Source organism: Phascolarctos cinereus, unplaced genomic scaffold, assembly GCF_003287225.1.
Source record: "Phascolarctos cinereus isolate Bilbo 61053 unplaced genomic scaffold, phaCin_HiC Scaffold_7;HRSCAF=346, whole genome shotgun sequence".
Classification (NCBI taxonomy): Eukaryota; Metazoa; Chordata; class Mammalia; order Diprotodontia; family Phascolarctidae; genus Phascolarctos; species Phascolarctos cinereus.
In genome coordinates, this window is record NW_027556180.1 from 28,293,577 (window position 1) to 28,321,398 (window position 27,822).

The 27,822-nt window shown below is 38.9% G+C and overlaps 1 protein-coding gene across 1 annotated transcript in view; it reads right to left on the reverse strand.

Moving 5' to 3' along the window:
* Positions 1–27,822, reverse strand: part of WDR49 (WD repeat domain 49) — a 115,629-nt gene that overhangs the window by 48,497 nt on the left and 39,310 nt on the right. The window contains 2 exon segments of the mRNA XM_078147652.1: positions 12,221–12,454; positions 24,160–24,308. Of these exon segments, the coding sequence (XP_078003778.1) occupies positions 12,221–12,454; positions 24,160–24,308 (383 nt within the window).

Genomic DNA, 27,822 nt, shown 5'->3' on the forward strand with positions numbered 1-27,822 from the left:
GAGAAAGCCGTGGGAAGACAGCATCCTGTGCAGGTGAATGACAGTATTGATCTCAGTCTTCAGAAGCCTGGCTCCCCAGCTGTCACTCTCCAGGGTCCTGAAGAGTCAGGAGTTCACAAGCGGAACATGAGCGGAGCCAAATAAAGTGAGGCCAAGTCACAAAGAGAAGTGCTTCATCTGCAAAGAGCTAACAACATCTCCTTAACTCCAAAGTCTCCAAGAGTTGCCCCCTCTAACCTTTTCTTTTTTCGCCTCAAAATAGACATCTGAGCATGTGAGGCAGCCCTGACTTGTCACCGCTTCCTACTTCATAGCCCTCTTTGAAATTTCATTCCTTGCAGCCTTTATTTTCCCATTCAGTGGTTTCGGTCAACAGCTGGAAAACAAAGATTTTGCCTCATTCATCCCATGCCCACTTATTAATAATAATACTGGGCACTTATGAAGAACTTTAAAGTTCACAAAATGTTTTACATTCCTAATCTTGTTGGAACCTCACAACAACTAGGTTTGGCAGCTACAAAAATCTTCAAATGAATCTAAGATCTTATCATTGTAGTTGTTCCTTTCAATAATGTAGACTGATTATCATTCCTCCGTGTCTGCCTATCCTTACATGACTTTCATCCATGAGCTCCCACGAACGTGACATAGTGCGTCCACCCAACATGCCAAGATCTTCCTTGATTTCTCCTGATACCGTTAGGATGGATGCCAGCAGAGCACTCCAGCTATCAACCCATTATCCCCCATTCTCACCATATTTCCATTCAAGAGTGAGACAGAGCCTGCTCTAATTGTCTCATGGGATTCAATTGTTAAATTCCCAGGGTGAGCATTTGAATGTTGGGAATCAACAAACACTAAAAATGAGGGTTTCATTTGTTGTTTTGTTTTAACAAAACATTGTTTTGATTTAACAAAATGTTTGTTAATGTTGGTTTAGACTTAAGAAAGAGTTGGAAAAGATATTAATAATGCAGATCAAATGTAAAAGTGTGTCATGGGTATAATTTTTCTTCAGAGAGCTGGTTGTTAAACATTTACCAGCAAGCCCTTGCAGCCAACCTAATGCTTTTTCAATCATACATTTCTTTGGTGACATCCTAAGCATTGCAGCCCTGGGCCTGGAGTCAAGGAGACCTGACCTCCATTCCTGCCTCAAACATTTACTAGCTTTGTGACCCTGAGCAAGTCACTTAATCTGCCTTACTTTCCTTATCTGAAAAAGGGGATAATAATATCTGGCTTATAGGCAGTTAAGTGGTGCAATGGACAAAGTACTGGGCCAAAATAGGTATAAACCTGAGTTCAAATCTAGCCTCAGCCACTTACTAGCTATGTAACCTTGGACAAGTCAATTAACTTCAGTTTCCTCAACTGTAAAATGGTAGTAATAATAATAATAGCACCTACCTTCCAAGGTTGTCATGAGGACAAATGAGATTGTTTTGGGTGTTTTTCCCCTGAGGCAGCTGATGGTGCAATAGAGAGATTGCTGGGCCTGAAGTCAAGAGACCTGAGTTCAAATCCAGCCTCATAGCCTTCCTACCAGTGTGACCCTGGGCAAGTCACTTACCCTGAATACTTCAGTTTCCTCAATTATAAAATAAGGTTAATAACAGCATCTACCTCGAAGGGGTTTTTGTGAAGATTGAATGATTTAATATTTGTAAAAGTGCTTAGTACAGTACATGGCACATAGTAGGTGCTGCATAAATGTCTGTTTCCTTCCTTTCCCATAGGGCTGCTATTAGGATCAACTGAGATTGGATGCTCCACATAAAGCAAGGCATAAATGCTAGCTGTTCTCATTCTACTTCACTTCGGTTCTACTTAAGTCTGTCCAGACCTACCCCATGTCTCTCTATTGCCCTCTGTGCGCTATTCATTTTTAGTTCATTTGACATTGTGCTGTTCATGACTCACAACCATACAATGACCCTAGAAGGCTGGTATTTAAAAGACGGAACTTTGTATCTGGGAGTACTTTGGCATGATTAAAGCTTTGCAATTTCCCAGAAGACAAGCCAGCCAATTCACATTCTCCTGTCTAATTCTAGACCTGGTTCCTTGGCCACTTGGAGGGTATGTCCAAGCTAGAAGCCTAGTAGGTCAGCTCTGAATATGATTCACCCAATTCAAGGATTCTTAAGCTTTTTTGGTGACATGGACCCTCGGGCAGTCTGACGAAGCCTATAGACCCCTTCTCAGGATAATATTTACAAATGGGTGAAATAAAATATATAGGAATACAAAGGAAACCAAATATACTGAAATGCAAACCTTCCAAACCAAACTATTACAATGTATTTTTAAGTTCACATACCTCAGGTTAAGAGTCCTAGATCCAGCTTCATATCATATTTTGGACAACAGAAATTCTTCAATCTTTACTAATGTGTTTTCTTTCTCTATACCTGTGATTTCGTTGACATAGGGAGGAAACTTGTCAACCTATACAGATCAGCAACCTTTTCCTCCTATGTATAATGTTAGTTGCCTGGGGCACTGAAAAGTTGACTGGCCTGGGATCACACGGTTTATGTTACATAGTAGGTATGTAAGAAATTCTTGTTGTATCAAAGTTAAAATTCCCAGGTTATAGATAAGAAACCTGAGGCTTGGAAATGTAAAGGAAATATCAGTGGCAGGATTTAGATCCTGGTCTTCCCAGACTGAGGCTTCTAATCATCATGTCATTCTGCCTCTGGCTAAGAGGACCAGGTAAGAAGGATATTACAAATCCTTCATTCACAACCTGGCTCCAACCAGTCTTTCCAATAATATTGCATGTTATTCACTTCCATACATACTTTGTCCTCTCCCCACCCACCTTCCTTTTCTTCATAAATGGTACACCATCTCCTGACTCTAAGCCTTTTGTACTGGTCATCCCACAAGCCTGGAATGACCTCCTTTCCTTTCCTCTATTTCTCAGGATCCCTAGTTTTCTTCAAACCTTCGTTCAAGAATCACCTTCTACAAAAACCTTCCCTGATGGCCCTAGATGCTACTACCTTTCTCCCAAATTGCCTTGAATTTGTTTGGTATATGCTTTGTAAATCATTTATGTGTATATGTTGTATCCCCAGGCTAGATTTCATGCTCCTTGAGGGCAGGGATTGTTTCTTTTTGTGTCTTTCCATGCCGGGAGCCTAACACAGTGCCTGTCACATAGCAGGTGCTTAATAAATGCTTCTTTGATTGATCAATTAAACATCCATTATGCTTTACCCTTCAACATTCGGGCAAGTGCATCACGCGAATTATTGGAAATTAAGTGTAGGCCATTTGATACAGTGGTAAAGGTATCTGTCTTAGAGTCAGATATGCTTGACACAAATGCCAGCTATGTGATCTGTGGCAAGTCTTAACCTTAAAGATCCTCAGTTTCTTCACCCATAAAATGGGCATAATACTATTTTTCCTAGCTACATCACTAGGTTGTTGAAAGCCAGCTACGTGTCATGGTAGATGGACTTAGAGTAAGAAAGATGTGAGTCTGAATCCTGCCTTGGATGACTATAAGTTGTGTGACCCTGAGCAAGTCATGTAACCTCTCTCAGCCTCAGATTCCTCATCTGTAAAATGGAGATTGCAAAAGAACAACCCTAGCGTGGTTGTGAGGATCAAAAGAGACTGCATATGGAAATATCTTCGAAAACCTTTAAGTGCTGTATAAATGCTAACTGTCATTATTATTAAGAAATTTATCAGCCTTAAGGCATTGCAAAAATATAAATGATTGTTATTCATATTAGCATACTAATAATTCTAGGCTGATTTTCTAAGTGTTCCCTGAGTGAAGAAGAGGAGACAGAAATAGCATTAGTAGAAGTCATCAACCGCAAATTGCTCAGCTCATCATTCTTAATTACCATCACCAGTATCACGTGAGCTTCTGGGTTATTTCAGACACCATCATTTGAAGCGCATTACTTCCTCTAAAGCCATTTCAGAAGGAACAGTTTGAAGTTATGTCTCACAGCGAGAGTGAGGTGAATGGAATAGCAATTTCCGGAATGTAGCAAGAGACAAGCAATTGAGATCATTCAGGTCAGAAACCTGGTAGGTTTGTAAACCTGCTCAGGAGATCCCTTTTCTAATAGCAATCCTTCTTCCGACAACAATTTAAGACTATAAACCTATGATGTAAATTAGAATTTTTTTAAAATTGTCAAAAGTTGATCAAGTTGAACTTTCTGCTTTGGTTATGATGTCTAAACAAAATGAAGAAACACTGAGTTTATATCTATCCTACACAAGCAACTAAAATAAATGAATTAGGATGTGGATGATTATTGATGATCTCAGGGTTAGAAGGGACTCCCTCAAAGATCAGCTAATCCAACCCCATTATGAACAGGCATCCTGTCAGTAACAGAGGCAGTGTGGTCCAGTGGAAAGAGCAACATATCTGAAGTTTGAAGACCTGGGTTCAAATCCCCCTTCTGACATTTGCCATCTAGGTGAGCTTGGGAAAGGATCTTTGGGACTTCATTTCCTCATCTCCAAAATAAGGAAGTTGGACTAGATGATCTTTAATGTGCCTTCTACCTTTAAGTCTACCATCTTTGACAAGGGTCATCCATCTACCACTTAGAGACCTCCAGTGGGAGAAAGCCCACTGCCTTTCAATAGCTCACTCCACTTGTGGCAAGCTCTTTGGTTTTCCTTACTCCTCTCTGAAACTAATGCCAGTTGACCTAGTTCTGCCCGCTGAGACCAAAGAGAATAAGTCTAGTCCCTTTTTCTGGTCACAGCTCTTCAAATACTTGAAAGACAGCTGACATATTCTGCCCAAGTCTACTTTTCACAAGGCTAAACATAATCGCTATCATCTATATACCACTTACTACGTGCCAGGCACCGTGCTAAGAGTTCTATAATTATTATTTCATTAGATCCTCACAAAACCCCTGGGAGGTTGGTGCTATTATTATTCCTGCTTCACAGATGAGAGAACTGAGGCAAACATATTAAGTGACTTGCCCAGGGTCACGCAACTAGTAAGTGCATGATTTGAACTCAGGTCTTCCTGACAGGAGGTCCAGCTCTCTATCTGCTATGCTACCCAGCAGCTGACTCTTGGGTGTCAAGGTCTGTAATCCCCTCATCAATATGATCACATCCCCCAGCCCCAACCCCATTATGTTTGAATTTGTCCACAGCAGTACTAGTGAGGTTTCAGTAATCCTTTTTTTATATGTATATAGAATCTATTTATTATGTACACCTGAGTATCTCTCAATTTTGAAAAGAAAAAAAAAGTTGACTTTAAGAATCTGACTCAAGGTCGGCTCATTAGAACAGTCTCCAGGGCAGCTGAGTTACTCGGGGTGGAGGCTTCCAGTTGTTAATGCCAGCCAGGTGTTTCCTCATCCTATCCCCAGCAGCTCATTCTGCTGCCACTAGCTGCAAAGACAAGCTTTGCCAATGTAGAAAAAGGGAAAAGAAGAAATGTGGCTCCTTTGCAGAAGACTCCTAAGGATTCCACAAGCTTTTCTTTACAGGAAGGTGTAAGGGAACAATTCTATCTGGAAATAAAGGAAAGAGGAAGGAGAGTAATGGATGGACTGTTTTGTTTGTCTATACTCAGTGCAGTCATTGTGGTGAATACTCAGTGGGTTCCAGAAGGAAATAATAAAGTCTACAGGCAAGACGTTAAAAAAAAACCCTGCATTAGAGAGAAAAATATCACAAAATTCAGGCAAAAGGAAGACTGAAGAACACCAATGGGGATGGAGGAGGTGGGGAAGCCAGGAAAGTCTTGAGCCTGCAGTGAGAAATTCAATCAATCAGGCCACAAGTATTTATTGAATTCCTCCTTGCTGGGCACCATGGGAAAGACAGGAGGTGAAAAATGCACCTAGTGTTGTGCAGAGCTGAATCACTGCAATTGAGATGGAAGACCAGGGTTCAAATACCAGCTCTTCTACTTACTGCCTATGTGGACAAGTCACTTCTCAGTTTCTGCCTTTGTAAACTGCAGGCAACTGGAATCTCTCCCTACCTTTATTTTCAGAGTCCCCAGCTTTGTTCATGGCTTAATCTAAGCGCCACATTTTGCATGAGACCGTTCTTGATTCCTTGAGTTGCTGTGCCCTCCTCTCCCCAAATCATGTATCTGTATATATATATAGACCTCCAGTGGGGGAGAGCCCACTGCCTCCCAATGCTCCTGTCTGTTTCAAGAGAAAGAAACTCCATCTCTGAGCTCCGGGCATTTCCTCTGGCTTTTCCCCATGCCTGGAACTCTCTCCCTCTTCTACTCCAACTACTGACCTCCCTGGCTTCCTCTGTCTTAGTTAAAATCCCACCTTCTACAGGAAGCCTTCCCTATTCCTCTTAATTCTAGTGCCTTCCCTCTGTTAATTATTTCCTATTTATCCTGTCTATAGCTTATTTGTACATATTGTTTGCTCCCTGAGGGCAGGGACTGTTTTTTGCCTCTTTTTGTATCCCCAAAACTTAACACAAGCCTGGTAGTAATAGGTACTTAACAAATAGATTGATTGATTGTATTTATTTTGTATCTATTTTACATTTACTTATCTGTATCTATGCCACCTCCTGCCCCCTCCCCTGCACCCCTGGAATGTAAACTCGTTGTGGCTAGGACTGATTCATTTTTGTCTTTGTATCACCACTTGCTGCACAGTGCCTGGCGCATAGTAGACATTTATTAAATGCTTGATAAATGAATGGCTATTTTATTTCTAAGGTCCTTTACATTTCTCAATGTGATTTCTGCCATCAGACACCTTTTAATTTGTCTCATGAGAGATGCAGTGTTTTCAAAAGAAGAAATGCAAATGTTTAGCAACCACGTGAAAACAATGCCCTAGAATGAATGATAAAAATGCAAATCAAAATAATTCAGAGGCTTCACTTCACAAGATGATAAAAGTTGGAAATCTTCAAAATTGTAAAATACATAAGAAGGGAGGCATACAAACACACTATTAATAAAGACACAAATTAGTCCTGCTCTTGGAAATATTCTTCATGTTCTCAAATATAGCCAATGTGTTGATTTCCACTGCTGTTATATATACATATATGAATATACATGTGTGAGTAAAGCCATAGATAAAGCTATAGATAGCTAAAATGGCATAGTGTATAAAATACTGTGCCTGGAGTCAGGAGGACCTGAGTTCAAATCTAGCCTCAGACACTTACTAATTATGTGAGTCTGGGTAAGTCACTTAGCCCTGTTTGCCTCAGTTTCCTTACCTGTAAAATGAGAAGGAAATGGCAAACTACTCCAGTATTTTTGCCAAGAAAACACCAAATGGGGTCACAAAGAGTCAGACACAACTAAAATCACTAAACAAGAGCAACACACACATACATATATGTTTGCTATAAGGCAATTGAGCTAAGATGGAGAAGAAAGATACAGAACAACAGCTAGCAGAAATAGTCGGAGGTTTTTGTTTTTGTTTTTGAAGACAGAGACATGGATGTGTTTGTGGGCAGCAAAGAAGGAAAGACTGATGATTTATGAGAGAAGGCAATCTACTCTGACATTCTGTGAATCTATGAACCTAAAAAGCTTGGATCTGGAAAGATCAGAAAGCAAGGAAATGAAATAGTTACATGAGTAAGAGGAAAGATAATTCAACTAATATGAAGTGATATTAGATGCTAAAGATAGGAGTTTAGAGCTTTTCATTCACACATCCTGATGGATGTCAGGAAGCTCTCTGTTGTATTTCTGGCCCTTTACTGTGCTCTTTTCAAAGGTAATCTCTAGGACCCTGAGTCCAATCACACACATTCTTCTACCCACTCCCCATCCAACAGTTCAATATAACTGAAATGAATCTAGTTCTAATTAATAGCAAAGGCAACCTTGACATGGAGGCTCAGCACATTAAGCACCTGTGATTTCTTCCACCATCAAATTACAATTTAGTGATAATTTATAGTCTGAGAGAGCTGCCTAAAGCTCACACAGATTAAGCTGTACTAGTAAATGGTAGAGGCAAGATTCGAACCCTAGCTTTTTTCAACTTCAACCCTCTATTCATCATTCTATGTTGCCTCTTAATCTAGAATAAGGGGGAAGAAATGTCATAAAAAAGCAATATGTCACCTGAGGTTGTGAATTGCCCGGGGTCACACAGCCAGAATTTGTCAGGGGCAAGATTTGAACCCAGGTCTTCCTGGCCAACTCTTTAACCACTGCACTACAATGTCTCTCATACCTCATGCATTGCATATTAATTGTTCATGTCTACATATTTATTTTCTTATTTTAAGTCAAGGAAGGAAGGAAAGGAAGGAAGGAAGGAAGGAAGGAAGGAAGGAAGGAAAAAAAGAAAGGATTATGTGCTTATTATGTACCAAGTACTGTGCTAAGTAAACACTGAGGATATAAGTACAAGCAAACAAGGCAGGCCCTGCCTCAGAAAGCTTACATTCTAAAGGGAAGACAATATATAAAGTTGAAAGGAAATGGAAAGGGTTCATGTGCATATGAAAGCAGGTGGAGAGTGTGTGGTGACCTGAGCTCCAGGCAAGAAAAGTCAAAGCCTCATGTATAACAGCCCAGAGTCCCAGGGGGCATTGTCCAGGTTCTGGAGGGGTGGGAAGGATGAGGATAGTCAGAGTGCAAGCATCATGGTTTGGAAATGACTGGCAAGTATATGGTAGCCTGAAATACAGACCAGCTGTAGCTTTGCCCCAGGAAGAAGGGGTGCTTCTTTCTTCCCATAGTCACTCAGCATGGAGTTCTTCACTATACCATGCTACAGGATAGCACGAGTATCTCCAAAGCATTTCTATCAGGGAAAGTGGATGATCCAATCACCTGTTGGATATATAAGTGGGGATTTTGTTTTCATGTATGGATTGTGGACTAGTTGGCTATGGGAGTCCCTTCCAGTTCTCAAATTCCCTAATATTTTAGGGGTCCTACTTCATTGGAAACATGCTAGTAGACTGTAAGCCCCATGAGGTCAGGTACTGTCTCGCTTTTATATATATGCATGTATGCATGCATGTATGTATGTAGCCTCAGCATTTTGCAAAGTCTCTGTAAAGTACTGTTGATCTCTTGATTCACTGATTGCAGAGCCTGTCTTCATCTCTATCCCCAATGGGCACCAAATCTTCCCTCCCTGCCATTGTCCAGCACAATTGCACCTTGACTGGACTGTCTTTTTTGCTGCCAATGCTTCCCATCCCCCCTACTGGCCTTTTTTGGTTTTGTTTTTTGCCCCATGCTGCAATATTACTAGTTACAGCTCTAGCTTCAGTCTTTATGGCCCACTGTCCAGTATTAGCTCATGGAAGGCCATTGTAACGTGTAGCCAATCGATCTACTAATCCATCAGGTGCCTGACTGTATTTTAACGTCTCAGCCCCTGTCCCCTTTTACACTTTTGCAGGTCTCAATTAGCAGTGTCTACTATTGAGAAAATACATATGCCCTAGTGGCCACCAGGGAGCCAAATTAACAAGTTGCTTACCCAAAGTTCAATAAAACATTTGCAATGAAATGAATCCCTGTAGATGGAACTCAGAATAGATTGATTCTGAAAAGATTTTTATCTCCTGGTATGGAAGGAAAATAGCATTTAACCCACATGACAAACCCTCATTAGTGGCAACACGACATCCTACAGCTTGTGCTTTTACCAAAATGCTCATTTCAACACAAGCTTCAAAGCTTTTGCAGAAAAATAAAGGCGGGGGTGGGGGGTGGAGGGAGGTGTGAGCAATTTCCTAATTTAATTGCCTATATGCTGGATCTTGTTTTGTGACTAGGTCTTGCTTTGCTGCTGCAGTCACGCCTGGAATAGCTCTCTGCTGCAGTGTGAGAGGGGTGCTATCACCATTGCCTTGAATTGCCCTACAATATGCCCCTAACTTCCCCTTCCTGGGGTTTCTTTCCATCAGCAAAGAAAAACTGCACTTTGTGCCCTATTCACAAAAGCTCCATCACTGAGGCATTTCCCTCTCTTTCTCTAGCACCAGTGCTTCTTCATTGAGATGCAGGTAACGCCCGGGTACCAAAAGCTGCAGTGCATCATTAAAGTGCTGGGAAGACAAACAGCTCTCACACTGCATACCAAGTGGCATTGCATTTAACTGCATTATTTTATTAGGAATGCACCCGGGTCTGCCACTGGGAGCCTCTTGTGTGAAATATGCCAAGAGAATAGATCCTTGCTAATTATGGTGCATGCATATTTCAGAGCTTGCCTTCCTCTGGATGCAGTAGTATGGGCCCAAAAAGGGACATTTTAGAGCCAGATCTGCTTGTAGCTGGGCAATGGCCAGATAAACTGGTAAGGGAGAGAAGTTTGGTACATTTCGCTTTGGGTTTGTTTTAGTTTTGCTACCACAGTTTTTATATTATTATGTCAGTGCTGGAGTATTTGCTGAAAGGAAAGTCACTACCTACACACGGCTGAAAGTAGGTACCATTACAGGAAAGCATACTTCTATTGAAGAGTTTCTTCCCCATAACTCCCTGCTGCCAAAATTGCTTTTCTTTATTCCCATCTCCCTGAGCTTAAAAATGGCATTATAGCAACTTAGAGTTGTGAGTTATTTCATAACAGTCACTGGCATTTACATAGCACTTAGTAATGGAATAGACAGATGGATAACAGTGCTTTTAAAACATTGAAGTGCTATATAATTGTCTATTATTATTATTATTGTTTATAGAAGGAGAAGGAAGAAAAGGAGAGGAGGAAAAGGAAAAGGAGACAGTTGCATGATGCTTCAAGGTTTTATTACATGATAATTTTATTATACATTTAAAAGGAATAGCAAGTTATACATAATAAAATTGTAATTGTGTGCAATCACTTTTTTCTATTCTACTATGTTATGGAAATGCTGGTTTTATTTTTTAAATTCAGAATAAAATAAAATAAATTTTAAAAAAAATCCCAACAGCATAAAAAATGAAATTAAAAAAATAGAAAGTTGACCTTGGAATCAGAAAGATTTAGGTTCAAATCCTGTCTTTGACACATTGGCTAAGTGACCCTGAGTGAGTCGTTTAAGTTTTCATTACACTCAAGCAACTCTCTAAGGCTATCAAATGCAGGCAAGTTTTCTACCTGCAAGTAAAGGAGTTTCCACATAAGGAGTTACCTAAGCTGCTGAATTTGCAGATCCAAAGTCCTCTCTCCTCCTAAAAAAAAAAATACTTGCATAGCTGTGTGACCCTGGGCAAGTCACTTAACCCTAATTGCCTCACATAAACAATCAAACCAATAAATAAATAAATAAACAAATAAATGAATGAATCAATGAGTAAATAAATAAATAGATAGATAGATAAATAGATAAGTAGATAGATAGATAGATAAATGAATAGATAAATAAATGAATGAATGAATGAAATGAGTAGATAAATGAATGAATGAATGAATAAATAAATGAGTAAATAAATGAATGAATGAATGAATAAATAAATGAGCAAACGAATGAATGAATGAGTGAATGAATGAATGAATGAATGAATCAATCAATAAATAAATAAATGCTTGCCAAGTGCTTTGCAGATATTATCTCATTTTATCTTCATAACCCTGTCAAGTAGGTGTTATAGATATGATGTGATGAGTTCATTTCTTCATCCCCCCCAATACCTTCTCTTCCCCCTTCAACATTATCTTGTAACTATACATATATACATATACATATATATATATATACACACACATATACACATACACAGATACATGTATGTGTTTAAGTATATGTGCATATGTATTTTGCATATGCATGTGTACCAGTGCATATATGTATAGACATGTACATACACACATATACTGTCTTTTCTAATAGAATACAAGCTCCTCAAGGGTAAGGACTGTTTAATCTTTACCTTTGTAAAATCAGTATCTAGAATAGCAACTGGCACATAGTAGGTGCTTAATAAATTTTTCCTGATTGATTCTTGTGTCCATTTTACCAGTGAAGCACCTCAAGCTCAAGGAGGTCGGGATTTGCCCCTTGTCACTTCACCAGTGGCCGAGGCAAGATTTGAGCCATGAGGTTTTTTCCCCTAAATTTAAGTCCAATGCCTTTTCCAATACACCCAACCATCTGTCCTAAGCCCCTTATTAGGGAAGCGCGCACACACACACACACACACACACACACACATGCACTCACATGCACACACATGCACACACACACATGCATATACATGCGCACATGCACACACAAGAACTATTACCTGCTTAAAGACTGAGTTGTAGAGCACACAAGTAACTGGTTTCTCATGGCTTGTGACCCTTTTGCTGGTCTCATTTTTCATCTCCAATAATGTTAGCTAGTTATTGAAGGCAATAAAAAGCCGTCCGTGAGCTTCATCAAAGTGGAAGAGACATTTAAACTCCTGACTCTTTGTAAAAGGACAAGCCATCCTTTGGATGGAGAGCTGATGCTGGATGTCCCAGAGTCTCAACACCTGGGTGAGGAGTGAAAAAAAATAGTGAAAAATAATCACCAGGCCACTGAAATGACTACAGTGCATCACCCCAACTCATTTTATAGTACCATGATAGGAAAAGAGTCTAAAATTGTGATTTTACTAACATAGGGAGCTCCAAATAAAGATATTCCCTCTACCAATGGACTTTCCCTGAAGCTTTCAGTCTTAACTAAATATATATCATCAGTATTCTCTACTGTTGGCATTTAACTAACAACAAAGGCTTGTTAAACACTTGGAACCATGAGATTATAGACATAGAACTAGAAGAGACTATAGACTAAGAGACCACAGTTCAATCTCTTCATTTTATATTTAAGGAAACTGGAGTCCAAAATGGTGAACTCACTTGCTCAGGGTCACATCAGCAGATAGTAATAGATCTGCACCTTGAGCCCAGGTCTTTTGACTTCAAATCCAGACCCGCTTTCTGCTGCACCTAGTTAGCAATGGATAATATGCTAAATGCTAAAAATATGCTGTGTGTGGATAATATGCTACATACTAAAAAATGTTCTATGTTGTTTGGGACCCACAAATGAAACAATCCCTGCCTTCAAATATTTTTACTTACATGACAATGACGTATAACAAATATGGTCTTTTGTTTGAAAAGAGGGTCCTTTCCAGTTCACCAAATGTGATTCAGATTAACAAGCATATATAAAATGTTTATGGTTAGAGTTGGAGTTGGAATTGGATTTAGGGTTAACCATTGTGCTAAGGCAATGGGAATACCAAATCAAAGATGAAATAGTCCCCACCCTCTAGGAGTTTACATTCCACTAAAGGTTTTCTTTGTGCACAATGCATACGAAGTACTTAATTAGTGATAGATGATTGATTGAAATATTCGGCTTTCTCCTATCTGATTCCTCCTTCCTCATATCTAAGATGCTGGCCAGTTCACATTAGGACTCTCTCCCTTAAAACAAAATTATGCTTCAGGTAAATGTGAAACAAGTACGGCATTAGCACGGCAGAATGGACAGAAAGCTGGATTGTAAGTCTGCCTATAACACTTAACTCATTGTGTCCACCTGAGAAAATCGCTTCGTCTCTGGGCCTCTCAGGCCTCTCTCTAAGACTTCTCTAAGTCATCAGTGGGTTTCATTGGTGAGAAAGAGACGGTTCCTACATGCTGAAGAAATCACAGATCTTTTGCTGCTCTGCATATCAGTCAACCAACAAGCATTTTTTAAAGCACCTTCTATGTTCCAAACAGTATGATATAGGCACTGGGAATGCAAACATATAAACAAGATGTGAAACAGAACCTGTCCTGATGTCCTCCCTCTTCCATAGGGGAAAAGTAATACAAGACAATTTGAGGTGATAGGCACTAACGGAGGGTGTTATGAAAAACTTCATCTGGCACCCAAGAAAAGCTTTCAAGGAAACTATGTATTCTAAGGTAAGGAAGGAGCATATTCTAGGCATGGGGACAGGCTGCACAAAAGTCTATATACAGATGGCAGAATATTATATGAGAACAACAGAAAAAATTAATTTGGACCAAAGAGTCAATCAACTATTATTTATGAAACACTTACTATATTCTAGGCACTGTGCTAAGTAGTGGGAATATAATGAAAGACAGAAAAAAAAAACAATGCTTGCAGTAAAGGAGTTCACAGTCTAATCGGGAGGCAGCATGCAAAATAATGAATTAACAAGATATAGACAGAGTGAAGTGAGGATAAGATTGGAATGAAGGCATTAAGAGTAAGGAACGCTGGGGAAAGGCTTCTTGCAGAAGATGCAACTTTAGCGAATGCTTGAAAGAAGCCGGGGAAGCTAGTAGAGATTAGGAGATTAGGAGACAAAGATTTACAGGCAAGGGAGAAGAGCTAGGGAAAATGCTCCCAGGGCAATGTTCATGAGACAAGTCAAGGCCTGGGAGCTAATTATATGGGAATCTAACTCTAATTTTTCAAGCAGAGTAGCCATCCATAAGAATCACAGTAGTGTGGAAAACTGAGCAGTGCATTGCATAGACAGATGGATTGGAATCCAAGTTCAAATTCTGCCTCAGATTTTTATTAGTTGTATGACCTTAGGCAAATCATAACCTCTCTGAGCCTGTTTTCCATCATCTTTAAAATGGAGATGATAATATCTACCTCACCAGATTGTTGTGAAGCTCAAGTTAGATAATATATGTCAGAAGTTTTGCAGACCTCAAACTGCTATAAAATGGTAGTTATTATTTGGAAGGGTTTGTGGAGGCTATCTACATGCCAGACCGAGGATGCCCTCTAAAACAGTCCTAAGAACTGGTCATCCAGCCTTTTTCTAAAATCCTCTATCAATGTGAGAACACCTGGCTCCCTGTCTACTTCTGCAGAGCTCTGCTTGTTAAAAAGTTTTTTCTTAGACTTAAAAGACGTTTTTCTTTCTCTGACTTCCACCCCATACTCCAGGTTTCACCCCCTGTGGCCAAGCAAAGCAAGTCTAATATTTCTTTGCCATGACAGCCTTTCAAATATTTAAAGGCAACTATGCTCACTCTAAGTCTTCTCTCCTCAAGATAAATGACTTCAATCAATCATCCTATTTCATGGTCTGAAGGCCCTGAACCATTCTTTGGCATCATCCTTGGGACTGTCTCCAGTTTGCCAAAGTTCTTCATTAAATGTTGTACACAAAACTGGATGCAGTTCTCCAAATATTGTGTCATCAGAGCAGAGTACAATGATACTGTTGCCTCCCTCATTCTGAACATGATGATTCTCTTAAAGCAGCCTAAGATTAGGTGGTACCCAAAAAATTAATGACTGCTGATGTGGTGAGTAGAGGGCTGCCCTCGGAGATAGGAAAATTTGAATACAAACCCCGTTTCTGACACATGTTGGCTATCTGGTTGGGTAAGTGACATGACCTCTCAGTACTCTAGGGAAGAGTCTAAGTTGCAAAAATGCTGAACAGCAATTAGTAGAAATTGTTTCCTCGTCTGGGAGTTCCCTAAATCACAGGGTCACTCACTATCCCCTAATACAAGGTACTTACTTTTTTTTTATTTTCATTCACAGTTCCAAGTTCTCTGCCTCCCACCACCCACCCCCCACCTTTGAGAAGGCAAGAAATACAATCCCTATTATACATATTAATTTATGTAAAACATTTCCACATTGGCCATGTTGAAAAAAGGAAAGAAAGAAAGAAAGAAAGAAGAGAGAGAGAGAGAGAGAGAGAGAGAAGAGAGAGAGAGAGAGAGGGAAAGAGAGAAAGAGAGGAAGGAAGGAAGGAAGGAAGGAAGGAAGGAAGGAAGGAAGGAAGGAAGGAAGGAAGGAAGGAAGGAAGGAAGGAAAAAAGAAAAAAGAAGGAAGAAAAAGAAAGAAAGATGCTATAATCTGTACTCAGAGTCCATCAGGAACTAGATAGCATTTTTCATTGTGAGTCCTTTGGAATTGTCACGAATCATTGTATTAATCAGAGTATAGCTAAGTCTTTCTCAATTGATTATCATTACAATATTGCTGTTACCATGAGCAATGTTCTCCTAGTCCTGCTCACTTCACTTTGGATCAGTTCATATAAGTCTTCCCAAGTTTGTTTGTTTGTTGTTTTTTTTCTGAAACTGGGATCCCCTTCACCATTTCTTACAGCACAATAGTACTCCATCACAATTGTATGCCACAATTTGTTCAGCAATTTCCCAATTGATGAGCATCCCCTCAGTTTCCAACTAACACAAAAAGAGCTATATTTTTTGTATATGTAGGTTTTTTTCCTTTTTCTTTAACCTCTTTAAGGCACTGATTTAGTAGCACTATTGCTGAGTCAAAGGCGTAGTTCCAAATTGTTCTCTAGAATGGTTGAACTAGTTCACTACTCCACCAACATTACAGTAGTGTACCTATTTTTCTTTGTCATCCCCAGCATTTGCTATTTTCATCTTCTGTCATCTTAGCCAGTCTAACAGGTATGAAGTGATATCTCAGAGCTGTTATAATTTGAATTTTTCTAATCAATAGTGAATTAGAGCATTTTTATATAACTATTGATAGCTTTGATTTCTTCCCCTGAAAATTGTCTGTTCATACCCTTTAACCATTTATTGATTAAAGAATGGCTCTCATTTTTATAAATTTGGCTCAGTTCTTTATATATTTAAGGAATGAAACATTTATCAGAGAAACTTGGTGTAAAAATTTAATACAGGGACATTTGAGGAGACAGAGAGAACTAAACAATTAAGGGAACCGAAGAAGGCTTCACAGAGATCAGCCTTGAAAGAAGACAAGAATTCTAAAAGGCAGTGAGAAAGAGGAAGTGCATTCCAGGAGAATGGGATGGCTTGTGGAGATACGTGGAGGCTGGAGATGATATATCAAGTGCAGGGAATGACAAACTGTCCATTCTGACTAAAATTTAGATTTTGGAAATGGGAGTAGTATGAAATTAGTCTAAAAAAGTAGACAGGAACTAGGCTATGGAAGGCTTTAAGCTCCAGGCTCAGAATTTTGAATTTTTTTATTCAATGGGGAGCCTCTGGAGGTATTTGAGTAGAAGATTATAGTCATAGCTCTTCTTATGATTATACCTTGAGAAGGTCATTTTGAAATGACATAGGGAAATATTTGGAGAGGTACCAATTAGGAGGCTATTGAAGTAGCCCAGGAAAGAACTAAGGAGGATCTGAGCTTGAGTGGTGGCAGTGTGAGTAGAGAAAAGGGACTAGATAGGAGAGGTGAACAGTGAGGAGCCAAAGAGATCAATGAGGTTGTAAGCTCAAGTGAGTGGGATGATGGTGGTTCCCATCACAAAAAAAGGGAAGCTTGGAGAAAGGGCAGGTGAGTATTTAACAACCAGCTATCTGTGGGGAAAATGTATGCAGGACACACTTTTAAGTTTAATCTGCATTATTAATATTTTCTCCATCACTTTCTGAAGTCTAGATGACCAACAAAATGCTAAATTGAGCTATAATTTGTAGCATTTGCTGATTTCCAAGGTATAACTACTCACACTGAAAAAAAATTTATAAAATAATTTTTATTGATGTTTTCTGTTTTTTATATCACTATAATTTCTCACATGTCCTTCCTCCTCTTCCTCCCAGAGAACTATCTTATATGACAAATAGCATTTTTTGGAGAAGAAAAAAAGTCAACACAACTGAATGATACATTGAAGAAGTCCAAAAATATGTGTAATGTATAATACCTGTGATCCCCCAACCTCCATGAAACAGTAGGTTGGGAGTGTCTTCTCATATCTCTTCATTCAAGTCCTATTTGATCTTTTGACCTCCATAATTTTGTTACGTTTACTTTCGCTTTTTTGGTGTACCATTTTTCTTTCCATTCACATTGTTGTAGTCACTGTATACATTGTTTTCTTGGCTCTGCTTACTTCACTCTGCATAAGTTCAAAGAAATCTTTCCAGACTTCTCTGCATTCATCAGATACATCATTTCTTATTGTGCAGTAATATTCCCCTGTTGATAGGCATCTACGTTGTTTCCAAGTCTTAGATTTCACAAAAAGTACTGCTACCAAATTTTTGGAGTAGATGGGGACTTTTTTCTTATTGATGGCTTCTTTGGAGTATAAGCCTAGTAATGAAGTCTCTGGTTCAAAGAGTATGTATATTTTAATCATTTTATTTGAAGAATTCCAAATTGCTTTCCAAAATGGTTGTACCAGTTCACAGCTCCATCAACAAACTCTAAAGGGGTTGTGACCTGCATTGATGAATGGAGTATACCCATTAATGAAATAACAGACCCTTGAATTGACTAGTAAGAGCCAATTGTTACATTTTCAGTGTGAACATTTACACTTCAGGAATCAGCAAATACTACGAATCTAGACTTGTTTCATTGTTTTGTTTATTGTTTATACTTGAGAAAATAATGAAGAAATTATTAATAGATTAAACTGGAAAAGAGTGTTGGGTTGACTTCTTTTTTTTTCAGAGAGCCAATTATTAAATATTTAACAGCAGATACCTGGTAGTATAGAGTATTTTGGAGCTACAGGCAAGAGTATCAGTGCTCAAATCTCATCTCTGGCATTTTATGACATGGGCAAGTAATTTCCTCTTTCTGAGCCTCATTTTTCTCACCCCCCAAAAATGAGAATAATAATACTTTCACTATCTACCCTATTGGTTTCTTGTGAGGCTCAAAGAATCCATACCAAGTGCTTTGTAGACCTCTATTATAAAGTCAGTCATCATTATTGCAGTAACTCCTATTGGATGGGTAATGTGGATTAAGAGCGGGCCTTGGAGCCAGGAAAACCTAGGTTCAGGTCCCACCTTTTCCACTTACTGGTTGCATGAGTACAAGCAAGTCACTTAACCCCTGGATTAATAATCTTTAAGAATTTAAGTTGCAGAGCTAATGTTAAACTGTACTGACAGAGGAAGTTGCCCCACTGAGAATGAAATCAGCTTCACCAAGGAAATCCCAGGTCTAGTTCCCCCCCCAAATCCAATATTTTTGTTCTTCTTGATCACTCTTTTCAGTTGTGTCAGACTCTTCATAACATAATTTGGGATTTTCTTGACAGAGATACTGGAGTGGTTTGCCATTCAGAAAACTGAGGCAAACAGAGTTAAGTGACTGTCCCAGGGTCACACAGCTGGTAAGTATCTGAGGCTGGATTTGAACTCAGAAAGATGAGGCTTTCTGATTCTAAGCCCAGTGCTCTATCCATGGCATCACCCGGCTGCCCCCAAATCCAATATTGCCTCTACTAATTACCTCATGTATGAGGTGAGAAGAAAGTACTTTGCAAACTATAGCATTATGTAAATAGGAGCTCCGCTAATGATGATTTTTACTGAAACCTATATTCCAGATGTGGGCTGACCAACACAGAGGCCAATGGGACAGTGATTCCCAGCAGGTACTTTTTGTAATAGCTTGGATACATTGTTCTACCAGCCTAGGAACTGTTCCTGCAAAGGAAATGAGCTTGGTTTTATTGGGCTCATTTTTACTAAAAGATGCTACTTCCTGTAGCCCATTTAATTTTTTTTTCTGCATCAGATGATGATAATAATCAAAGAAATGCTGCTTTTTCCCCTCTCTACCTTAGAAACACAAATTCTAGAGGAACCAAGATCTCCCAATTATGGATTTGAAAAGTGGCACTATTTAAATCTGTGTACCGTCAGTGATTTTCAAGTGCACCTCTTGAGCAATGAAACGATGGCCCTGGATGGGTCCTGTTACTATGACGACTATTTACTTACCAATATCAGCAAGGATGGTTCTGGACTTTCACTATGCTCCCCTCAGATTGCCTGATTCAGTATCAGGCCTTTCCAAAGAAGCAGAAACTAACCCCCAGCTTAAGTCCAACAGCCTGCGGTGTGATTTAACGTAGATTAACTAAAACTCAACAGTATTAATGGAGTATCATGTTGCCAGTCATTTTCCATTGTGTTGCCAACATAAATTACTTGAGTTTTAATATTTCATTGATGTTTAGTCCCATGAATTAAATGAAAAATTAAAAATGGATGAGCCATCACCTCCCTCATCTGCTTCAGGTATTTCTGGCATTTTAGCAAGCGGAACTATCCATATTTGGTTTGGTTTGGTTTATTTACTTGCAAGGCTACTCTGTATTCATCTATTATGTTTGAAAACTACTTTTCTTTGTTTTTATTTTCTTTATTTCTTTAGAATCCTACAGTCTATTAACTTTTGAACATGCTAGAGACCCTTCTTTATTGAAATGTTCAACTACTTTGTCCTTGTATATAAGAAGAGGTTAAATGGTAGAATTGAAAGAGGGCTGTATTTGGTGTCACAGACCCTCAGTTTACACCCTGGCCTTCTGGTGTGACCTTGGGAAGTCAAATAACCTCCGTGCAACTCAGATTCCTCATTTGCAAACAGAAGACATGGGACTAGAAATCAGGGGTGGGGACCCTGCGGCCTCAAGGCCGTATGTAGCCCTGTAGGTCCTCAAGTGCAGCCCTTTGACTGAATCCAAACTTCACAGAACAAATCACCTTAATAAAAGGATTTGTTCTGTGAAGGTTGGATTCAATCAAAAGGCTGCACTTGAGGACCTAGAAGGCCACATGTGGCCTTGAGGCTGTAGGTTCCCCACCTCTGGACTAGATGAACTCTAGGGTCACTCCAACTCAATTATCCAAGATCCTATAAAGAATAAGAATTTCATCATGTTCTTAGACCTGGAAAGGACATGAGAGGTCATTTGAATCCAACTTCATCATTTCACAGATGAAAATCTAGGACCCAGGGAAGCCAAGTGACCAAGGCTGAATATGTAGTCATTATCAGAGACAAGATTTGAGTACAAATCTTTGGAGTCCAGAGTCAGCGGTCTTTCCAACGTACCAAATGTTTCTCTACCTGTGAACTGGAAGTGCCCCCTAGCATACTCCAAGGATGAATTTGATAGCATATGATGCATATAATTTTTCCCCAAAAAACAATATGGGGAATTAAATTTTCCCATGCCATTACATCCTATTCCTTAGTTCACTGACCTTTGGTTGATTTCAAGGTCCATGGTAAATTGCTGACTGCATGACTCCCTATCTGTTTGTCCACTAGTAACCCTCTCTCTTTTGATTCAGAGAATAATAGCACCTCAAATTTACATGCAATCTTAAGCCATTTTGTCGCAACACAAACAACCCTGTGAACTAGGTAGTGCAAATATTTTTATTCCCATTTTACAAAGCAACAAAATTTACAAAGGTAATAAGTAGTAAAAAGCCAAGATTTAGAATTATACAGACAACCAATTAATAAAGATTATTACATCTACATACTTTAATCAATAGGTATTTTCATTGAATATTTTATTTTTTTCAATTTCTGCACTTAGTCTTAGACATAAAAAAAACCTCCAAAAAGAGACTTTCTTGATAACAAAGCATTGATTTAACTCAGTAGCAGAGAGCTTTGTTGTATATTGTGAAGACATAAAGAGTGGGCTTACAGAATACTTATCAAAGTGGGATAGATTTCTACTAATGTGAAGAAGAAAATGACAAGCTCCATCAGTACATAATGACTTAGAAATCAAAGCAAAAATCCCCTGGTAAAGTGACCTCCAGAAGAAGCAGTGTTGTCTTTTATTGCCAACAATTGCAGCAGGGGACTTACCCTATTTCTAAGAGTAGCTTTCATTCACTTTTAAAGGGATGAAAATTAAGTAAAGGAGCACCATTGAAATACAAGTCCTATGTGTCTGTATTTCTGTATATCCTTGGAGGTATTAATGATGGTGGGGCAAAGCTTCAGTTGTAAACTCCTGACAGATTGTGTGTGTGCTAACAACCAGCCTATTAAAGTTCTAAGAAGCTCCTCACAGAATCCTAGAATCACAGATTTCAGCTGGGAGGGTCCTCAGAAGGGATCCAGTTCAGTCTCCTCTTTTTACAGATAAGAAAACTAAGGCCCAGCACGGCTAACAACTTTGCCCATAGTCACACAAGAAGTGACAGAGACATATGTAACTGGTCTTCTGATGCTAAATCAGGTCTCATTCTACTGCGCCTTAGTTGGCCACAAAGAAATGAACATTGTCAATCACCAGCCCTCTTATTAAAGAGAATCCACTGATGTATAGATGGCTTAATATTTGCAACATCATGCCTAAGAAGTTAAGATTCTTAAATATTCAAGTATTTCATAAGACTACACATATGCACGTGTGTGTACATGTGTATTATACACTTACATGTACATGCATGTCTGTATTGAAATAGATATTTGTGAAAATCATAAATAACATGTGAACCTATACAAACCTTAAAGTGTAACATGTTAGTTATTATTATTAATAATATATAATAATGACATGATATATTGAAATTTTATGCATATTAATAATATATTATAGCAAATTGATGTGATTTATACTATTATGTTATTGTAATTATATTAATAACATTAGCTTTGTTTTATACAGTGTTTTAGGGTTTACAAAGCATCATATCAACCCTGGAGATGGAGTGCTTTTATTATCCCCATTTTACTGGGGAGAAAACTGAGGGAGACAGAGGTTAAGTAATTTGCCTAGGGTCAGATAGCTGTGTCTAAAAGCATATTTTAACTCAGATCTACCTCACTGGAAGTCCAATATTCTATCTACTGTGTCTTATTATTATATACTAGAAATGTTTCTTTATCTGTTCATATGTTTCATTTAGTTGCATTTCTATTTGATCTATTAGAATGTAATTCCTTTGAAAGCAAGATCTACATCCTAACTATATATTTGCAATGCCTGGCACATAAATAAGGAATGGGAGGGGAAAGGAATAAGTATATGGCACCTACTCTGTGTCAGGAACTATGCTAAGCACTTTAAAATTATCTCTTTTGATCCTCACAACAATCCTGAGAGGTAGGAGCAGTTATTATAAAAGCAATCAAGAAATACTTGCTGGATTAAATAAAGCTACCTTTACTGATACCACTCTTTAACCCACAGAAGATGTAACTAAAGCATTTTTTTAAAATCCAAATAGAATGTCTATGTTTTATTTCACCTTTTCCACCCTAACAAAAACAGCCTACTAGGTCAGATCCACTGAAGAAGTCATGGCAAGGTCAGTAAGAACCAACGGTGGTCTACTACAGCCAAAGTGACTCATGTGATTTGGACTCCATTATCTTCCAGGACCAGGAGGGTGAGCATCCCATTTTGTTCTGCCCTGAAGACCACACTGGGAGTTATGTGTTTAGTTCTGTAGGCCACTCACTCATAGCAAATTCCCAATTGTTGGGGTTCTTCAAATAGAGCCTGAATGGCCACTTGCTGGGCACATTGGAATCAATGACCTCAGAGTTTCATTGCCACTTCGACATTCTATGACTTACCAAAAACCACATGTCAATAACTGCCAGAGCTAAATCACAAATTCAGGGCTTCAAACTGACTCCAAGTATCCTTTCTATTATATCAAGTTGTAAAGTGTAGCCACCTAATTGCAAGACTTTTATTCCCAAACTCTCCCTCCGCCATGATTACAATAATAGGAAAACAGTATTTTAAGATTTGCAAAGCAGCTTACATATGTTAAGTCATTTAATTAATGCCACGAAACACAATGGAAGGGCAGAATCAGTTGAAATGTCAAGAAGCCAAAAATTTATTTCTCCCCCCAAGTGTTGGTTTCCTACCATTTGAGATAGAACCAGTGGCAATGTGGTTTTACTGGTTTAGGGTCAGGAAATCTTCATTTAAGCCCTGCCTGTACTACATGCTGGCCACACAAGCCAGGGCAAATCATGGAACCTCTCAGTGCTCTAGGCAACCTTCTAATACAACTCTCCCAGTTTCAGGGAAAGAGTTAACCTATATTGGTGGAGGTAAAAATCACGGAACCGTTTCCTATGTTATCCATTAGGCAGTTCTCTAAAATTAAAAGTTTCAGAGGAGGAGCCAACTCACATTGGTAGAGGGAGTTCTCTCAGCTAAGAGACCTCTGGGGTGCTTAAATTACAGGTCCAATCCCTACTGCTATCCCCTAGACACAACCAAATACCACACTACCAAAGAGAAGGAAAGATTGAGTAGGGACCCACTGAACACAAAAACACATAGATTGCCCATCTTGGTAATTAAGATCTCGTGTTAATAGATACATGGTAGACATAGGGATAGAAATGGGGTACAAGGAAGATGGAGTGAATTCAGTGCAGAAGTGTAAGAATCCTATTTTGACTTACTTTATCTTTGGAGAAGCTGAAAAGTTGTTTTCGGTCAGTGAAGAACTGCACAGCTATCACACTGGCTGAATGACCCCACAGTACCCCAGTGGGTTTAGAGACAACATAAGGATTCCAAAGGCAGACTCTATGATTGAGTCCAGCTGTGGCTGTTCAGAATTTCACAGAAAAAAAAATTAATTTTAAAAATGAATAATCTATAACACATCATTATTAGAAGTAGTGACTTATCACCTTTCTCCAATCAGGGCTTCATAACCTAGATCCATGAACTAGCATTTACTAAGCCTTTACTATGTGCCAGTGACTGTACTTGTCTGTGGGCCTATGAATATGGTCCTTTTTTTTTAGTTCAAAAACTATATTTCAAAGCAATAGGTTTCCTTTGTAATCCCATGTGTACCTTTTTGCATTAAAAAACATTACTCTGAGAAGAGGTCCAAAGGCTCCCCCAGGCTACTGAAGTTTCATGACACACACACTCTTAGGCAGCATGGTGGGGAGGAAGGAGAAAAGGATCATGAATTTGGAGACAGATGGGTCTACAGAGGTCACTTTGTCCAACCATTTCATTTTGCAGATGAGAAAATTGAGGCTCAGAGAGGTATGGAGAATTGATCAAGGTTACACAGGTAGAAGTGGGGAAGGCTGGATTTGGCACCTCTAATTCCTCTGATTACAAAGTCAGTGTTGGATTTAAAATCAAGGAAGCTGGGCTAGAGTCCAGACCCTGCTGTGGGACCTTGTGCAAATGAGTTTATGTCCCTGAAACTTGGTGTTTATAGTGTTTATATAGCCCTTTAAGGTTTGTTAAGCACTTTACAAATATTTCATTTTATCCTCGCAGCAACCCTGGCAGGTCAGAGCTATTATTGCCCCCATTTCACCCACCGATGAGGAAACACAGGCAAACAGAGTTTTGTTGTTTTTTTCCTATGGTCACAAAGCTGGTTAGTGTTTGAGGCTGCTCAGCTCTTGCTGACTCCAAGTTCATTGCTCTGCCCATTGCATCACCTGCTTTCCTTGGCTTCTCCATCTTAAACTACTTGAAAGGGGAGACTTTCATTTTTTTTTCTTTGTGTCCCCATCACCAATCATAATACCTAGCGCGTGAACAGAGCTTAGAAAATGCGTTGATTGATCCATAAAATAAAGGTGTTGGACTAATGAACTCTATGGTCACTTCCAGTTCTAGAGCCCCTGATGGCTGCTGAGGGACTATGTCCTCTCATGTCTTTATAAAGAAGGGGCAGCTATACAATTCCCACCCTTCCTGAACCTGTACTCCTAATCTAGGCCAATGAAAAGGATACCAGGGCAGGGAGAACTGTAGCTTACGCTCTCACGTTACACTACCAAAACAAGGAATTTAGAGATGAAATCTCCAAATAACTAAAAGGGGACAAATTCTCCCCTAAACTTCAGACTTCCTTTTCTGGATACATCAGCTAAAAGCAGAAGATCTCTGAAAACTTGGACTGTTGAGCCTTTGTTTTTGGATACCCAGTGCCTATCATAAGGGCTGGTATACAATGGGCACTTAATAGATAGGTGTGGAATGAATGGATGAATTAATGAAACAACTGTAGAACTGACTACATTAACTCATGCTTCCAGAAAGCAGCCTAAATTTCCTATGTCCTACTAAAATGCCACTGTATACCACCTGGCTAGCTGGAAGTGTGAGAGATATTGTCTTTGACAAATGTCAGTTTATTTAAGGACTACAAAATGCTGTCCTCATAATACAGGGACTGTAACTACAGCTGGGCACCACAGAATTGGTACTTTTGAACTGTGGCACTAAAGGAGATTTTTGAGAGTCCCTTGGACAACAAGGAGATCAAATCAGTCAATACTTAAAGAAATTAATTCAGGCTATTCACTGGAAGGTCAAATACCGAAGGTGAAGCTTAAATACTTTGGTCACACAATGAGAAGATGGGACTCATGGGAAATGACCCTTGTGTTGGAAAAGATTGAAGGCAAAAGGAAAAGGGGATGATAGAGGCTGTGATGGACATATAGTGTCATGGAAACAACAGCTATGAATTGGGACAGACTTCAAGAAGGGCTTGGCTTTCTATGGTCCGTGAGGTCAGACAACAACAACAAATGTTGCATAGCAGATAGAGTGCTGTATTGGAGTCGGTTATGGTCTCTTCCATAAGATCCTGCCTCAGACACTTTCTAGCTGTGTGACACTGAGCAAACCACTTAGCCTTTCTTAGCCTCAGTTTCCTCATCTATAAATGGGAATAAGATATGTAATATAAATACCTACTTCATATAATTGTTGGGGAGGAAAAAAATAGAAAATATATGTAAAGTACTTTGCAAATCTTAAGGTGCTAATCAAATGTTAGTTATTATAATTATTATAGTTCTATAAAATAGGGCCTATAAGGATTATAATCTCCATACAGGTAAAGAAACTGAGGCTCAGGAAAAAAATGAATTCCCTTGTCCCAGATCACGCAGCTAATACATTCAGAACCTGATATAAGCTCAGATCCCTTACTGATCTACTACATATGGGGTTTCTTACCCCAGGCATATATTTTGGCAATTATTTCAATATCGTTGTTTTCCTTAGTAATACTATGGAGTTTATTTCATTCATTTAAGAACCTTATTCTGAGAAGAGATTCATAGATTTTGCAGACATGACACAAGTCCATCTTTCTTTCCCTTTATCCTCCCAAGAATCTACATTTTCAAAGTTTATCAGTAGTTTCTTGTGAAGTTAAACAATTAATGCTTGTAAACAAATTGGAGTTTCTGAGCCAAAATGCACAGATGTTATAAGAAAGCACAAAAAATAAATCTCTCCAGGGGCAACTCAAGGCAAAGAAGAACCTGGAAGTTTCCATGAGAGAGAGCCTATATTCTGATGATGGTGAGAAACATTTTAAACATAGATTTTATATACACACACACACACACACACACACACACATATATGTATATATATATATATAATTTAATTCAAAGTGTATTTATTTCAATGGAATATTTGGTGATACCAGGTGAGGGGACTGAGAGACATCTTTTTTTTGCACAAAGCTGGTCTTCTTTCACCTTATTATAGTTTTTCTTTTTTTTTTTTTTCATCAGGGTGGAGAATTCCCAGGATGTAAAGTCCCTCCAACTGCAAGATCTGCAATTTCTAGACACAGTGAGTTTCCTGGTTCACTTTAATGACTTGCCTGTCATTACAGATCAGGTATACATTGAAGCTAGGCTTTGAACTCACGTCATCTTGCTTCTAAGCCAACCCTTCTACTTACTATGTTTCTCTGTTATCTTATACTTAGCTTTAATTTTATTTTTTAAATTTGTTTAATTAAAGTTTATTGATGGCATATTTTTTTTTACTTTGACATCCGAATCATTCCCAGACATACCACTACCCACTCACTGAAAATACCTTTCCTTGTATCAAAGAAAGAAAAAAAACAGCTAAGGAAAATCTACAAACATAGTGACAACATCCGACATTGTGGGCAAACCATAATCCCTCACCACTCCAAGATCATGATCAACCATCCTCCATTTTAGTAAACAGACTCATTAAAGCCCAGGAGCATATCCGTATCATTTGTCCCAAAGATGTATGAATTCTGCCACATGTCACATGTGATAATAACCTTTTACCAAATA